Below are 16,993 nucleotides of genomic sequence, written 5' to 3'. Positions count from 1 at the left end.
CTGCTATGTAGGAGATGTCCCCAAAGTAGGCTGGAATGGGATGGCTGCTGTCAGCAGGACGCGGCGCGATGTGCAGCATCGATGTGACAGCGCCGGTCAGCACGGCTGCCAGCAGAGCACACAGATTTGTAAGCTGAAAAGCCTCGGGGAGGCTGAAAACAAAAAGAAAGCAAAGAGCTCGCATAGGAAATCATCTTCCAACTTTTGCATCTTCTCCCTCCAGCCCTGATCCTCCCCTGGCAGCTCTGCTCTGCGCTGGGAACGCATTGCGTGACAACGCTCGGCCTGGAGATGGAGCAGGCTGGACTCAAAGCATCATCCAGAAGAAAAAAAAAAAAAAAAAAGGCAAAAAAAAAGTCTGAAATAACCGCATTAGATGATGAGGACGGCGGTGTCTTCAGGCAGTGCGAGCAAAGCGTTGTGCTTTGGAGGAGCAGCACAGCTCTGATGCCTAGCTGGCGCACAGCCGCTCTGCGCACCTGGGGCCGCGTTCCTCTGCACAAAGGACCAGGAGACTTCTTCAAGGTCCCGGACACCTCTCAGTCTTCTGTAGGGTTTGTCCTTCACCACATCCCCTGCCATATTCTTGCAGCACTCCTGCCCATCTCCAGCCCCATGGAAGAGCTGCTCCCTGGCGGGTGGCACACGAGACTCCCAGCATCTTTGGATGCAGCACCGCCGCACTTGGAGGGGTCTGATGGTGTTGGTTCGTTGGGCTCCTCCAGCAGCTCACCCTCATTTGGTTTGCTGTGGCAATTGGTTCATTTTCCACACTGTTTGGAGTCCCTTTGTAGCAGAGGGGAGAAGAAGAGAAAGAGGAATTTCTGTTTTCTCATTCCCCCCTCCCCAAATTGTAACCAATTCTGGGCAGGTGGCCAAAGAGTAATAAAAATCTGTTCTGTTTGGAAACAGCTGAGAAACGTATAAATGATGGCAGCTCGGTGCTGCAGGAGCTGCAAATCAAGCAGGCTGTACGTTCCAGGGTTCGTTAACATCTGATGGGGATAACGGGAGGTTTATAGCACTTAATTGAATTAAATACACTACATCCCGATTTGGGGTTATAAAACTTGCAGTCACGGGGCGCAATTAAACACCTTCCTGGTGCTGCCAGTGCGTTTTTCTCTACAAAATAAAGCATGAAAAGGAGGCTTGCTCTGTGCCACGGTGTGTCAATCCCTGCAATGAATCCCCACAGTGCTCTGGGATGAGGGTTCTGCAGTTTGCTGCTTTTGTGGGGTGCAGAGTGAGGTCTGCACTTGGGGAACACCTCAGGCAGCCCACAGCAGCAATGCCTCTGCTGCTGATTGCAAAAGGATGGAGTTTTAAACTGCAGCAGGGGAAAAAGTCCTCGTTAACAGGTTGGAAACATGTTGAGCCCTCCTGAGAGCTCAGTAAGTGCATTTGCAAGGAGCAGGAGGGGGAAGTGGTGCCAACCTCAGCCATGCGTGCCCAGAAAGCTCCCATCACCATGCATATATGTGGCACATCAGCACCCATGGGAGGGCTTGGTTACCCTCCTCTTGTTTAGCTTTGCAAAATCCCATGGCCAGAAGGAGCACAGGGATGTGGTGGGGGACTCATTCCCAGTTTGCCCAGTTTGGGAAGCACCCAGCTGGCTCACAGCTCCAACAAACCCACAGCAGTGCAGAGCATGCGATGGCTGAGGGGCATTTTGGGTGCTGTCCCCTCTCCTCTACGTGAGGACATGACCATCCCATGACAACGCCATGGCAATCCCAGCTGCTGGGACCCTCTATAAGGAAGCAGATGGGATGCTGCAGGGTATGCCTGCTCAAGTCTGCCCCTGGGACACTTCTGCCCCCTGCTGCCCAGCAAACAGCGCAGTGCTCGCTATCTGCACACAGCCCACCTTGCCCTGCTGCAGCACTCAGCCCTGATCAGAACAAAAGGTCTGGAAGACATTCGCAGGATGGCACAGTGCTGCTGGGGGCCAGGGTTGCCCTTTTCATTTCCCATCCATGCTGCAAACATACTGAGGCTGCAGATAGTGTATTTGGATGGTGCTGTGTGCCCCAGCCCCACGTGCACAGCTCTTCAGCTCTTGGACAAACTCCATCAGCCATAGAATCATTCCAGCTGGAAAAGCCCACTCAGTTCAGTTCAGCACACCCCACCATGCCCATCATCACACCCCTCTGTGCCACGTCCCCACAGCTCTCAACACCTCCAGGTGACCCCACCACTGCTGGGGACAAGGTGACCTCCCCAAGTTCCATCCCACTTGCTGAGCTGCAGCCTCAGAACCAATGCATCTGCTCCCAGGGGTGGGCAGCAGTAACTCCCATCTCACACTGCTCACTTCTGCTCTGTATTGGGCTGTCCTGGTTACCAGCAACACTAGGCAGGCGTTGCTGATCATACAGACGAGCTCAGACGCCAGCTGTAGCAGCTAACTGGGAACACAGGGGGTTCAGGTGTGCTTTGCCTTGCTGATTGGGCTGTGCTCATTGTGTCCTCACCCTCACAGGTGGTTCTAGGATGGAGCCCACGTGTCAGCAAGCCCTGCTCACTCCAGTCTTTCAAGAGAGCTACACTCCAGGAGGTGCTGGAGTAAGAGCAGCATCTCACAGCACCTCTCTGTCTCAAGCTGCAATGGGATATGGAGATGTGCTGTGCACCGAGGCACCAAGTATCTCCTTCTGTCCACAGAACATGTGAGCAGGGCAAAGCAAGGCAGGTCTGCCTGCCCGCAGGGGAAGGCCCCCAGCCGTGGTGGTGGTGGGGAGCAGTTAGCTGGGATGAGAGGAGCAGCAAATGTCAGGTGGGGAATGACAGCATCAGGCTTCAGCTCCTGCACCCAGATCTGAGGGCGCCCTGTCAGCACCGACAGGCGGAGGGAGATGCAGAGATAACGTCCTCAGACACAAATGATGATGCCTGGAGAAACTTGTCCAAAACCCCCCAGGAAAGCTGTCGCTCTGGGCTTGTTTGGAGGTCCTTCAATAGGGACTGCAGTGCAATTACTGTTCTCACAGCAGAGCGCAAGGCAAACGAACCCGGTGTGCAGATATTCGGCACTGGGAAACTGCGTACAAATGAGATGAGCTGTCAAAAATAATGAAAGGAGTGGCATCTGAGAGAGCGAGCCCATCCAACCTGAGCAATGCTGAGATCAGTGGGACGAGCTGAGGCCCATTGGCTCCTTCAGCCCTGCTCCCATAGGTCCCCCATACGGGTGCTGCCGGCTCCAGCTCTGCCTTCACACCCCCGCTCCACTCCCGGCTCCTTCCTTCTGCCATTTGCATACCGTGCATATTCATGAGGGATGTAGCTAATTAAAGATTCATACACGCAGCCCTCGCACTTGCAATTAATTGGAACGCTGCAATATTCCTCACATTCCCCCTCCCCAGCAAAGCCAGGAGAGCTGCTATGGGATGCAGAGGCTGTGGGTGCCCCTGTGGGTACTGTGCACCCAGGGAGGGCTGATCCTACAACAGCTGTGGGGTGCAAGGCAAAGCAAGCTTGGTTACAGCACGATAACGCTGCTCTTGGGGGTGTTTGGGCACTTGCAGCCTTGCTGCAGCTTATAAATACATATTTATTATTAATTTTATTCCGTCCCTGGTGCGCAGGATTAATCACCGCCGCTCCGCGATAAAGGGTCCGGGAGCCAATCTTCAGCCTTGCCCGAGATTTATTCCCCTTTGAAAACAAATATCCTGACAGGGAGAGATTTCCTGGCACAGAGCAGCTCTGTTTAATTAGAGGGGTGATTCATGTTTTCAATCAGGGTTTAATACTGAGCCCTTTACGGGCAGCAGTGCAGCAGGAGCCTGTAGGTCTGCTGGGCTCTGGGGAGGGAAGCTGGGGCTGCTCCAGCCAAAGCAGTGCCCTGCATTGGGATCCTGTCCCACCAGGAGCAGCCATGGGATGGCTCCATCCCCGTGCTTGGCTGCGTCCCTTTGAGTGGTGAACACTGGGGTTGCGTTGAGCAACACCAGCAGAATTCCAAAGGAACAGCCAAGCTGCCCCAGCTCCAGATGCCATCACTGGAAAGCAAAGATTTGGCCACCATTCTGCTCCAAAATGGGGTAGCAAACACCTGAGGAGTAGGGACATGAGTGTGGAATGGACCCAGTGCTTTGGCATGGGTGCAACAGGTGTAGGATCCAAAGCTTACGCTGCCACTGTCTGACCCCACACTGAGCGTCCGAAGGTGGGGAGCAATGCTGGGGGGCCCAGGGGAGCCCCACACACTGACCTGCAGCATTCCCAGACACAAGCATCCAGCAGCTCCTGAGCGTCGGCACTGCGTTCTGACCGCCCCATCCTGGGCACCAGTTCAGAAATAACGCAGACTCGGCCAAGGCCCATAAAATTAATTAGCTCTCACTTGAAATTAAGCATCTCAAATGGGTGTTTCATGAAGATTTAATTAAAAGCTGTGCTGGAACCAAGCTGGAGGGGTTGGGGCGCAGGGAGCTGTCACCGCATCCCCAGCTCTGCGCTGTCCCCGTGTGGCACCAGGGGTGTCCCTAGAGAGCCTGGGGGGGCTCAGCAGTGCATCCAACCACTCCCATCCCAGGGCCTCCCACCTTTCTCCTGGGTTGGGCACGTGGAGCACACAGCAGAGAGGTGCAGCCCCACCTCACAGCCCCATGGCCACGCTGGGGGCTTTAAACCCAACAACGGCTCTGCAGCCGCGCGCTGGGACCCAATGTGCATCGTTCCACCTGCACGGCACAGCAGCAAGTTCATCACCATTACATCAAACCTACAACCACCCCCGACTTTTGTCTCAACCGTAAACTATCTGTGACGGTTTTCTTATTCCCACCGCACCCCAGCGTTGTGCCGAGCAGCTCTGCGTGCCCCGCTGCTCCCTGCCTGCTCTGCGCCGGGCTGTTCTACGCCTACCGCGCTGCGCCCGCACCCGTGCGCTGCGTTCCTCGGAGGCATTTTGGGGCCGTGCGCGAACCCTGCGCGCACCAACCTTTCCCTCCTAGCGAAGTGCCAGCAGTGCCAGCGCCGGGGCCTTGCTGCCACCCAGCGGCTGCTGCAGGCACAGGTGTGGGTGTGCGTGCGCGTAGGTGTGAGCGCGCACACGCGCGTGCAGCTGGGGGGGCTGTGAGCGCGCCCGTCTCTGCGCCTTTGTGTATGTGCGCACACGGGCGTGCAAGGGAGCGTGCAAGGGAGCACGGGCGTGGCACCCTGCGGGTGGGTGTGCAAGTGGTGCACGTGGCTGTGCACGCATGCACGTGGCGGTGCCATGCAGGGTGCACGTGCTCACGGCTGTCCCGGCCGCCCACAACGGCCGTAGCAAATCTCTGCACGACCGACGCTCTGCCCGTTGGTTTTGGCACCGACCGGGCGAGCGTTCAGCCCAATTAAACGAGTTTCCGCACTCAATTGAGCGTAATGCGACTTCATACGTCTTAATAAAGCCCTAATCTCTGCGGTCACTGAAGTGAGCGCGTCGGGGGGGGGGGGGGGGGGGGGCAGTGAGAGCAGCACGCAGCCGGGCGGAGCGGCATCGCTGCTAATTAGAGACGGAATTAGGAGCCATCACCACGGCGCTGCCTTTCTGCCTTCTCGATATATCCAACTTCCGATAGGAAGGGGAAGGAGCCACCCCCGGGGCAGGGGCTTCGTGGGGATGGAGCGGCAGCCGGCAGAACCCCAGGAGCTCCTGCTGGCCGTGTGGGTGTTCTCCCAAATGCCACCACAGTGATGCTCTGGGTACCCACTGCGACTGCCTGAGCACAGAGGAGCCTCACGGAGAGGAGAGGATGAGGAGGGGAAGTGCCACCATGTGTCCCCACCGCCTGCTGTGCTGTGCTGGGGGCGTGGGAGGTGCAGCCCCACTGTGTCCCCAGCATTTCTCATGCACCATGCCCACTGCATCCCCATCCCCATCATGTCCCCTGCATCACCCCATCCCCACTATGACTCCACATGTCCCCTCCTGTGGCCCCACAGTGTCCCCTCCATCATCCCATCCCCAACATAGAATCACAAAATCATAGAATGGCTTGGGTTGAAAGGGACCCTAAGGATTATCAAGTTCCAACCCCCTATGCCCCAGGCAAGGCCACCAACCTCCTCCAACCACCATGTCCCCATCGTGTCCCCTGCACCATGCCCACCATGTCCCTTCCATCATCCCCATCCTCACCATGTCCCCTCCATCCTCCCCATCCCCACTGCCTCCACCACATCCCCTCCTGCACTCCCACCACATCCCCTCCTGCACCCCACCCACATCATTTCTCCACCATGTCCCATTCTGCATCCCCACCATGCCCCTCCATCATTCCATCCCGCATGTCACTTCCATCACCCCATCTTCCCCACACCCCTACCACACTCACAGTGTACCACATCGTGCCCCACATCCTGCCCCATTGATGCCCCACACCATCCCTCCTCCGGCACATCCCACACACCCTGTTGGGTTCCTGCAACCCAGGGAGGGGACGCGGTGACATTCCTACAGCAGGTGGGAGGGTGGCACTGTGCACAGGGAAACAGCACAGGCTGGGAACGAAGGCCAGAAAGAAAGCAAGCTGATCATTTTGAATCATTCTGAGCACGGGAAGAGGAGCAACCCCTGCAGGGTGAGTCGCCACCTCCACTCCATCTCGGAGGAAAGCAATTAGCACGACGGCACAATGCGTCTAATTGCAACCACGGACTTGACGAGCAGCCCATGGCACACCCCAAGGAATCCATCCCCCATCCTGCACCAGGGCCCCGCCGGGCACTCGGAGGGATTTGTTTGCTGGAGCGTTGCACAGCGCGGAAGGCACGCGCAGCATGCGGCGTGACTCACCGTTATGCAAGTGGCAGCTGTGGGGCTGGCAGCAAGCAGCCGTCCCCAGAGCCACCCGCTGTGGGGCAGCCACGGGGAAACACAGCTTGGGGGTCAGCGCTCTGTGATGGGGGGAAAAAGGGGAGCTGGGGGCCCATGCAAAGGGCTGAGCGCCGGCGTTGCTGCCCCACAAGGTGCCCCACACCAGAGTGGCTCTGGGAAGCACCATCCCTGTGCACAGTCTGTGTCCCTTGGCACGTGGCTCCAGCTCTTGGGGACATTGGGGTCAGTGTTGTGGTACCCGCACTGATGTCCTGCAGGAGCCACAAGCATGGGGCACACTGATGACAACAGGGACATGGCAACAGGGGCTGCCACCCCTGTGTCCAACTGTGCCACACACGTCCTCGCAGCCCACTGTCCCCTGTCCCTGCAGTGACATCGGGCAGCAGATGCATCGTGCCCGGCGGGTTGGAGTGGGGGTGGCACCGGGAAATGTCACAGCTGTGACAGCACCGGGTATTCTTAGCCTCACATCACAGCCCCGACACGGGGACAGCAGCTGGCACCCTTGGGGACAGGTGGCACATGGTGTCTGGTGGGTGTCAGTGCTGTGCCCTACCCTGCTGTGCCCACGGGATGGCAGTAGCCTCCAACCCCCCCCCCCCCCGGGCACCCACGGCCACTTGTGGGGCAGCACAAGGCACTGTAGCAGAGCTGTGTGACAGATGCCCACGGCAGCCTGGTGCCACGGGTCCTTGTGGGGTGGAGAGCGCTTCATCCTCACATGAGACCTCTTCCTCCTCTCCAAAAAGGGAACCAGGAGAGCTGATGGAGTGTTTCTGCCTTCCCACAGCAGCACCCATTCTGTACCACCCTGCTCCGGGTGCCAGGTGCTGGGTGCCAGCTGGGTTTTGACCCACATTATCTGCCCTTATCTCTGCCCACCACCCCCTGCATGCAGGGCTGCCTCTCACTGCCTCCCCCTCCTGCCCACTCCCCATTCCCTCTCCCAACACTGAGCATCCCATCCCCACCACAACCACTACTGGGACATTTCCCATTGGTTCCTTGCACCTCACAGCTCGCTGTCCTGGGAGATGCTCCTGCCATGCTCCAAAATCACCTTTCCTCTCTCTCTCTGTGTTTCCCCTCGCCCAATCCTCCAGCCCCACATACTGAGGGTGCTCTGCCCTCCTGGGAGCTCCTCTTTCCCAAAACCCTCTGGGGCTTTGCCCTGAACTTCAGGGGCGATGTCACAACCACCCCGAGGGGCACAGAGTGTGACTTTGGGTACCAGTGGAACCTTGGGTGCCTATGGGGTAACAGGTGCTCAGTGGGGCACCAATGGGACACCCAGTGGGGTTGATGTCGCAGCCATCCCAGGAGGCACAGAGTGGGACCTTGGTGCCAGTGGGGCAGCGGGTACCTATGGGGCATTGGGTGCCAATAGAGCACGAGTGCCAATGGGGCAGGGGGTGCCAGTAGGGCAGCGGGTGCTCAATAGGGCATTGGGTGCCAGCAGAGCAGTAGGGCAGCGGGTGCCCGTGTGGTATTGGGTGCCAATGGAGCAGTGAGTTCAGCAGGGCAGCGTGGCAGGGCAGTGTGTGCCGCACGGGGCGGTGGGTGACCGGCGTGGGGGGGGGTGGGTGCTGATACCCCCGGGGCTGAGCCAGCGGGCTCGGTGCCAGCCGTCCCCTCGGAGGGAGCTCCGCAGCTCCGGGCGCTGCCATGGGGCGGTGCCGGGCTGCCCGCAGCGGGTGCCGGCGGGGCGGGCTCCCCGGGGTGGGGCGGCGGTGCGGGGCGGGGAGCGGGGCCGGGCGCTCGGGGCCGCCGTTCGCCGAAGCGGGAGCGAAACCGGAGCGGAGCCGGGAGGAGCGGGGCCGGGCGGCTGCGCGCGGCGCTCGGCCCCGGGATGTCCTCGTCGGCCGGCGAGCAGTGCCGCTCGCCCGTGGGGTTGGATTGCTGCAACTGCTGCCTGGACCTGGTGGGGGCCGGGGGGGGAGAGAACAACAACCCGGGCAGCCCCACCGCCAGCGGCTTCCGGCAGCTGCGGGAGCAGCTGGAGGGCGAGAACCTGAACGCCGCCAAGCTGAGCTCCATCATGCGCCAGGACTCGCTGGAGCCCGTCGTGCGGGACCCCTGCTACCTCCTCAACCAGGGCATCTGCAACAGGAACATCGACCAGACGCTGCTCTCCATCCTGCTGCTCTTCCACAGGTGGGTGCCCGCTGCTGCGGGGCCGCGCTCCGCTGCCGGCTGCGTGCCGCGCTGCCCGGACCCCGCGCTCGTCCCCGCCGTGCCCGGAGGGACGGGGACACGGACGGCTGTCACTTGGGGTGGTGCCACCTGCAGCCCCCTACGGGTCGGTGGGACGTGGGAAGCCCCTCTCTGGAGCCGTTCCCCATCCCCCGCACAGCCCCCATCGGGCGCTCCCGTCGGTGTCCCCAAAATAGCGCTGCGTGGGGGCACATGGCCCCGCACGTGGCACCTGCGTGACCTCTCCCCACGGCTCCCGCAGCCCTTGCATAACGCGGAGCCGACGCTCAGGTGGGAGAGGAGGAGCCGGGCTGCCCGCCAGAGCACCTCTGCACGCCCCATGGGGGGAAATGGGGGAGAGACGCCGAGAGTTCCCCGCGTGCGTAGTGTGATGCGGGCGGGGAGGGAGGGAGGGAGGGAGGGAGGGAGGGACACGGTGGAGGGAGGCGGCAATGTCCCCCCATGCGTGCTGGAGACCGAAGCTGTGCACCCACGAAAGCAGTGCCTGTGGTTATGGTGTGTCCACTTTGGGGTTGGTGCCCCACGCTGCCCCAATCTGTCCCCCCTCCTGCATCTCTCCCCACAATGCCCACACCTGCACCCGCTGTTGTTTTGCTCCAACCTGAACTTTCTCCTCCCGGGGAATGCGTCAGGTGAGGCGGGAGGCGATAGTGGATGGGGTGAGGGCTGTGGTGCCAGGGAACACCCCGATAATGCAGCCCATGGGGGTCTGGCACTGCAGCCCATGGGGGTATGGCACTGCTGGCACTGCGCTCGGTGGCCACGGTGGCCCATGGATACCTGCAGGAGGAGGCAGCGTGAATGATGGGTCAGTGTGCAGTGGTGACAGGCTCACATTGGGGGGCTCACAAAGTCCACCCTCGGCACCCCCAGCCTGGTTTGGGGGTTTCCCCCAGCTGTGTGCTCTCTGCAGGGATGCAGAAGGGATGCTCCATGCTCTTGCCATAGGAACTCCTAAGGCTAAAACCAATCCCATCTCCTAACCCTAAACTCAACCCCCAAACTGCCCCCTAACAATGCTAACCCCTCACCTTAGCACTAAACTCCAGCCCTAACTCCAACCCTAAGACTAACCCCCAAACTAACCATAACCTTCCCCCCTAACCCTAACCTCGACCCCAATGCTAATCCCAACCCCACTCAGGGGGCAGGAGGTGGCATCTATGGCACAGCGCTGCTCATCCCAGTCCCTGCCATACAGAACCCAGAGGGGTTGCTCTGCAGAATGCATTCCTGCAGCGTGTGGGCTGCAGTGACAAGAGGGCTTTGAGCAGGGGACAGCGGGTGGGCGTGGGGCTGCGAGCCAGGGCTGAACTGCGTGGGAGCCCCCCAAAAAAGGGGTCATTGGGCTCTGAGCATCATGGCCCCCACTGGCTGTGGGGCAGGGGAGCAGGAGGGCTGTGCTCGCCCCATGGCCGTGCCCCGCCGATGAGCAGTGAGCTATATTTATCTGTGCTGCTGGCGTGGGGACAGGAGTTTGTCACCCTCTGTCTGAGGTTGTATTTAGACCTGTGGGGGGGGAGGGGAGGGGGGAGCCAGGGGCCCCCCCAGCACCGGTTTTGGGGTGTGATGTAGAATCCTTAAAGAGGTCCCATGGAATCATGGAGGCACTTGGGGTGGAGAAGACCCCAGAGGTCATCAATTCTCAATACCAACCAGGCAGCTCCTGTGGGGCTGGGAGCCCAACCTCAGTCCTATGGGACAGCTGTTCAGGGTAGGGTGAGGGAAAGGGAGAGGGATAGGGCTGGGGTTGAGTTTAGGGTTAGGAATGGGTGTAAGGGCTGAGGTGAGGGTTGGGGTTAAGGTTAGGTTTATGGTGAGGGTTGGAGTTAGGTTTACAGTTATGGTTGGGATTGGGATGAGGGTTGGAGTTAGGGCTGTGGTTAGGGCTGGGGTTAGGATGAGAGTTGGGGTTAAGGTTAGGTCTATGGCTGGGGTTAGGATTAGTTTGGGGATTAGTCTTAGGTTTGGAGTTAGGGCTGTTTTAGGGCTCAGGTTAGGAGTTGGGGTTAGTTTTAGGGTTGGCTTTAGGGTTGGGATTGGGTTGGGAATTAGAGTTTGGATGGAGATGTAGCACGGGGTTTCAGGCACACTCTGAGGCCATCCCCAAGCAGTGGCACAGTGGTGCCCAGACCCATGGGGCACAGCAGCAGGGTGACAGCTGCACGCCCTGCACGGCCCCGTGCCCTCAGTGTTGTTATTGTTCTGAAATGTCAGTAGGGGGGGGACTGCAGCGCCGCGTCCCATTCCAAGTGCCCGGCGTGCTTCGCAAAGGCCAGGTGGGATATTAATAACCAGCCCCAAATCTCCTGACCCAGTCTGATCTCAGGGCTCAGCCCCTGACCTCAGTGCTGTGCTGTCCGTGCTTCATCCAATCCATCTGTCTGCTTTTGGGTCCTGTGCCAAGCCTGGATTGGGAAGGATGCTGTGTTTCCTGGGTTGTGGGGTGTCGCTGCATAGGGTGCCCACACACTGCTTCCCAACCCGTATCCTCTCCTTATCCTAACGAGCTGCTCTCCAATTAGCGAGCCAGCCGCTCCCGCACGCCTCCCATCCACGTGTTCTCCATCCCTGCATCCTCAAACTGATGCTAGCAGGGCGCAGTGGGGCGGGGTGTGGGACGGGGTCCCGGTGACAAAGTTGGAGAGAAAAAGGAAAATCGCGGCTCTCAGCGGGGCTGCGCGCTCGCACGCCAACGAGCTGAGAACTGGGAGTACGGCCAAGTCCCTTTATCAGAGGAAGCAGGCCGCCCTACAGCTGGAGCGGGGAGTCTGCCAGCCCCCCCCTGCACCCTGCACGGCCTCCCCAAGGCGGGGGGGTACCCCCGGGTGTGGCACTGGGGTGTTGGGGTTCCCCTGGTGCAAAGCGCTGAGGCCCCATTGCCGTGGGGCTCCCGGGTTTGGGGTTTGGAGGAGCTGCCAGCAGAGTGTGCACGCCCACGGGGTTGTGCTGTGGGCCACGTGATGGGCGGAGGGGTGTGTGAGCCCCCAGTCCTGGGGACAGGGACATAGTGTGGGGCTGGGGGTTTGGGGCGGGGGGTTCTGCTCTGCGTGCGTGCAAGCTTTGCTGTGCGCCTGGAGCTGGAGGTCTGCTTGGCACTGCTCCTGCAGCACTTGGTGGCCTCCCCAAGGCCGGCAGCGAGCGTTTCCCACGGCACCAACCCTTTGCAGGGCCTTCCTCCCATTGAGCAGAGGCCTTGGGAGAGAGCAGGAGGGCCAGAGGGGGCACGGAGCAGCCGAAGGGCTCCAGGATTGCCACGAGTGGCACTCGCCGTGCAACGTGCCTGCAAGATCTGTGGGCACACGTGTGCTTGCAGGGCGTGCACACACAAGCGTGTGCGTGCAGGTGTGTGCATGCAAAGTGCCAAGATGTGTGGGAATGCACACGTGTGCATGCCATGGGGGTGTGTGGGGGGTGTGCATAGGTTGCAAGCTGCACCCTGGCGTGTGTGTGCACTCCACACCTCGAGCAGGTGCAGGGCTTTGCGTGGAGCTGCCTTGAGATTCCCCATGTGCTACAGCTTGGGAGGCACAAAGCTGTGTGTGCGCACACCCCTCAGTGCTCTGGCACCTGGTGCCACAAGTACACCGGGCTGGGTGGGCTCCTGCTGCGTGGGGACCCCGGCACGGTGCCGCTGAGCGCGTCCTGCCCGCCTGGTGGCATCTCAGGGCTGTCACCCTGCACACACAGAGCGCCTTTCACCCGCCCGCTGCCCCGGGTGACACTCCGGGCTCTGAAAGGGACAATTGAGCGTGGCTGAGGTCACCCCTCGGCGTCCCTACCCCGTGCCCAAGTCCCCTCCCTGCAGCCCCGGGATGCGGCCAGTGCCCTGGCTGTGCCCTTGGAGAGCTGTGGGGTGCAGAGGGGACACAGAGGGGCATGGCCGCACCCCCGCCGTATTCCCCGAGCCTCTTCAGGAGGAGGGACTGGTGAGTGGGGCTGTGGGGGTCCAGGGGCTCCGCGGGGGTCAGGATGGGGCTGGCACAAGGCAAGGTGCCACCTCTTGACGGGGAGAAAGGGATCCCCGTGTGTGCCCCCTCCGTGGGTGGGTGGGCAATCTGCTCAGCCATCCCACCCCCAGAAGACCCAGGAAAGGTTCGGGTGCACCCCTCCCCGCTCGGAGGGCACGGCCATGGCACCAACCCCAAATATCAGTGGGGATTTTTTTGGAGGGGTAATTCCACAGAGCACCCAGCAATGGGACAAAGTCCCGCTGGGTCCAGAGGGCAGCGATAAGCTCCGGGTGTGGATAGGGAGCAAGGCAGGGGGGCAATGCTAGCCCAGCCTGGGTGGGCGACTGGGTATCATTGCCACCCACATCTTTAGGGTAGCAACATTCCTCCTCCCCCCCGCCCCACGGCTTTAGGGTGCCCTACATGCAGCACACACACGGTGCAGCTCAACGCTTGCACCCTCTGTGTCCCCCAGGACCCCATGCAGAGCCGGGGGGGGGGGTCGCGCAGTCCTGCAGCCCCGAGCCCGGCCACGGGAGGGGGCTGCCCTCCCCCACCCCCCAGCAGCATCGCGGGGTTACGCAAGGGCGGGGGGGGGGAGGAGGAGGCGGGGCGGCCGCGGGTTGTTTTGCGCCCGGGGGTTGTTTTGCTCTCGGGGTTGTTGTTCGCTCCCGTTTCTGTTGTGCTTTTTTTTTTTTTTTTTTTTTTTTCTTTCCCCTCTCGTTGTTTTGTTCCGAGCCGATCTCGGTTCGCCGCCCGAGGACGGGTTGTTTTGCTCTCTCCGGGTTTCGTTTCGCTCTCCGTTTCGTTTTGCTCCCCGCTTTTCACTTTTTGCGCACCTTTTGTTTGTTTCGTTTCGTGCGCCCTTTTTCCCCTCTGCACACCCCTTCTTATTTTGTACGTCTCTTTTTGCACACTCTTCCAATTGGTGCCCCTTTCTCTCTGCACTCCCCTTGGTTTGCAGACCCCTTTCCCTCCGCACACCCTTTCTCCCTACCCCACACTGAGCCCCTCACCCCACAGTCACCCCAAACTCGGGGCCCACCCCCCTCTCCCCACCCCAAACCCCTCAGCACCCCACGTTCTGGGGCGCAGCACGGATCAGGGGAGGAGCGCTGGGCCCATGGAGGACCCCGTGCAATTAGCGGGCAATTAGCGGGCAGCTCTCAGCATTACCGGGAGCGGCGCTGCGGCGCTGGGGGCGGCTCCCCCCCCCCCGTGTCCCCGCCCGCCGCCCATATAAGCCAGGGCGGTGAGCCGGGCCCCGCAGTGCGCTCCGGACCCGCAGCTCTCCGTATCGATCCGCGCAGCCATGAGCACCGGCGTGTACCACTCCCCCATGGAGGTGGCTGTCTATCAGCTGCACAACTTCTCCATCTCCTTCTTCTCCTCTTTGCTCGGGGGGGACGTGGTCTCCGTGAAGCTGGACAACAGGTAGGGGCAGCCCCTGGGCTCCCATCCTGGTATTTATTGCCCCTCCGAAACGCGGCAGCGTGGAGCATTGACCCCGTGAAGTGGGGAGCGCAGTGCGTCGCCCCCTGTGGGAATGGCACTTTCCGTGTTCCGTCCCATTAAGAGATGAGCTTCATTCGTTGCCCCCCATGCAGGGGGGGGCTCTCTGCTTGCTGCGCCATTGATGGAGGGGTCGGGAGACACGCCCCACTGCACGGATCTCGGGGATTTGCTGCTAACGTGCACCTTCCCTGCTTTATTCCAGTGCCTCCGGAGCCAGCGTGGTGGCCATTGACAACAAGATCGAGCAGGCAATGGTGAGCCTCAGCCTTCTATCATCTTTAGGGGTTTGTGGGGGGGGTCCCTGCTCCCGGGTGGTGCCATGCCCAGCATAGGGGTCCCCCTGCTCCCCAGCCTGTTGCTGGGCAGAGCGGCTCCTTTGTCTGCTTGCAGCTGGCAGTGCTCATTGGCTCCGTCTGCGCCGCAGTGCGCAGAGAAACGGGGGGGATGAAGGGGGAATAGGGGGGGTGGGACCCTTCGGGGGTCTTGGGGATTGAGTGAGACCCTGTGGGTGATAGGGAATTGCAGGCTGCCTCTGCACCCCGAGGAGGGAGGTGATGGATCAGCAGGGGTGATGGAGGGGGGGTGCCTTGTGGGGCAGCTCCATGAGCATCCCACCAATGGACCCCATCCTTCCCCTCCCAATGCAGGACCTGGTGAAAAACCACCTGATGTATGCGGTGCGGGAGGAGGTGGAGGTGCTGAAGGAGCAAATTAAGGAACTGCTGGAGAAGAACTCGCAGCTGGAGCGTGAGAACAGCCTCCTGAAGACCCTGGCCAGCCCCGAGCAGCTGGAGAAGTTCCAGTCACGCCTCCCATCCGAGGTGTTGCACCCTCAGGAGCAGAGCCCAGGGGCTGCCCCCCCGGCCCAGCACTCGGGGGGCTCTGCGGTGTAAAGTGGCTCTGTCCTTGGGGTGGGCAGAGCCACGGAACTCTTTCTACTTCATCTCCTGCAACGATACCAAAATAAGCCAAGTTTTTCTCCCTTGGCGCAGAGGACTGCCGGAGCCCGGTGCCGGGATGCTCATCCCTCCGGGAGATGCCGGTGGCTGACCCCCACCTGTCTGCCCTCCCCGCACTGTGTGGGGCAGAGCTGGCTGAGACCCCATAGTGCTGTCCATGGGGCTGCGGCTGGAAGGAGCGTGCCGAGCCCCAGCGTTGTGGGGGGTGGGGGGAGCAACCCAAACCTGGACTTGAGCAGCTGTCGTGGTTGCACGCACGTCGGTGTGGGGATTACAAGGAAAGAAAGAGAGAACAGCAACCAAAAAAACCAACCAAACCTTGTTTGACTATAGTTGAGGTGTTTCTGTAGCTGTGTCTATACGGTGCCTGCAGGATGCTGTGGGCCGGCTGTGCCCTTCTGGGCAGGATTTAAGAGCAGACTGGAATGGCACCGGGGTGGAACTGGGGGAACTGGGTGGCCAGAGGCCCCAAAACAGCCCCGAAATGGGGGATGGCAGCGATGGGTGCAGCGCTCCCCCCCGAGCGACGGGACGTCCCTGCAGACGTCGGACGGTTGGAGCAGTGATGTGGTTGTGTACATTTTTAGGTAGAAATGGCAATAAAGTTTACTTTTTTATAGAAGCTCCTGCCCCCGTGCTGTGTGTCTGGGGATGGGGAGAGGGCCGTTGGGGGGATGGGGTGATACAGATTGAGATTGGGGGTGGGATGGGGCTGCTGTTTCTCAAGTGCTGCCAAGCCTTTGGGTTTCGTGGTGCTGCTCCTTCTGTTTGGGTCAGACCCCTGAATGGGCTCGTGGGATTTTGGAGATGAGAGCAGCACCCTGCATCCTGTGGGGAGGAAGGTGAGCAGATCCTGCAGGTCTCAGTGTCCCCGTGTGTGCAGGGATGTGCTGGGGGTCGTGCAGGGGGCTGCACTTGTCCACTGTTGGTGCCATGGCATCTTGTAGCACTGAGCACAAGATTGGGCCATCCTGAAATACAATACGAGAGAGAGAGCTGTGATGGATGTGAACAACCCTGGGGCTGTGGATGCCCTGCAGCTGGCAGGAATGGAGTTTGAGATGGATGCAGCATAGTGGGATGGGTGCAGCACCCTCCTCTGGGGATGTACCGTGGGGTTTGTGCCGTGCTGACCGCATCCTGCAGCCTTTTGCCGTGGCTTCAGACCTCACTGCGGTGAGGGTGGTGCAAAGCCAATCTGACATGAGTCACAGCAGGGCTGGGAACGGTTGGTGCCAAGGAAACGCTGATAAACACCAAAACACAGACCCACGGAACACTGATGAGGTGTCCTTTCTCCCTGCTCCCCACCCCATCCCAGGGCTGGGACCCCACTCTGGGCAGTGCCGCAGCCCTGCAGGTGCACGCGCGTGTGCAGGCTTTCCCCCTGCTGTGTGCGTATCTGGGCAGGGCAGTCCCTGTATACAGGAGTGAACCTGGGATGTGTGGATGGGATGCAGGGATGGGGCACGGTGCTCAGTGTCACCACACCCCACCCTCTGTCCCCC

At 60.6% G+C, this 16,993-nt stretch overlaps 1 protein-coding gene across 2 annotated transcripts; it reads left to right on the top strand.

The window, feature by feature from the left end:
* Positions 1 to 8,601: 8,601 nt before the first annotated feature.
* Positions 8,602 to 16,107, top strand: TSC22D3 (TSC22 domain family member 3). Of its 2 annotated transcripts, none has more exons than XM_031594063.2 (3): positions 8,602 to 8,998; positions 14,729 to 14,780; positions 15,174 to 16,107. In XM_031594063.2, exons 1-3 carry the CDS (start codon positions 8,694 to 8,696, stop codon positions 15,417 to 15,419), a joined length of 603 nt encoding a protein of 200 aa, XP_031449923.1. In that variant the 5' UTR covers positions 8,602 to 8,693; the 3' UTR covers positions 15,420 to 16,107. The 2 variants fall into 2 exon arrangements, with proteins under 2 accessions (XP_031449923.1, XP_090006603.1); XM_090150477.1 differs by lacking the exon at positions 8,602 to 8,998 and adding an exon at positions 14,266 to 14,445.
* Positions 16,108 to 16,993: the final 886 nt, after the last annotated feature.

Source organism: Phasianus colchicus, chromosome 14, assembly GCF_987193195.1.
Source record: "Phasianus colchicus chromosome 14, bPhaCol1.hap1.1, whole genome shotgun sequence".
In the NCBI taxonomy this organism is placed as follows: domain Eukaryota; kingdom Metazoa; phylum Chordata; class Aves; order Galliformes; family Phasianidae; genus Phasianus; species Phasianus colchicus.
Note: the sequence above shows the minus strand (reverse complement) of the source record. Positions and strands in the feature narration are given on the sequence as shown.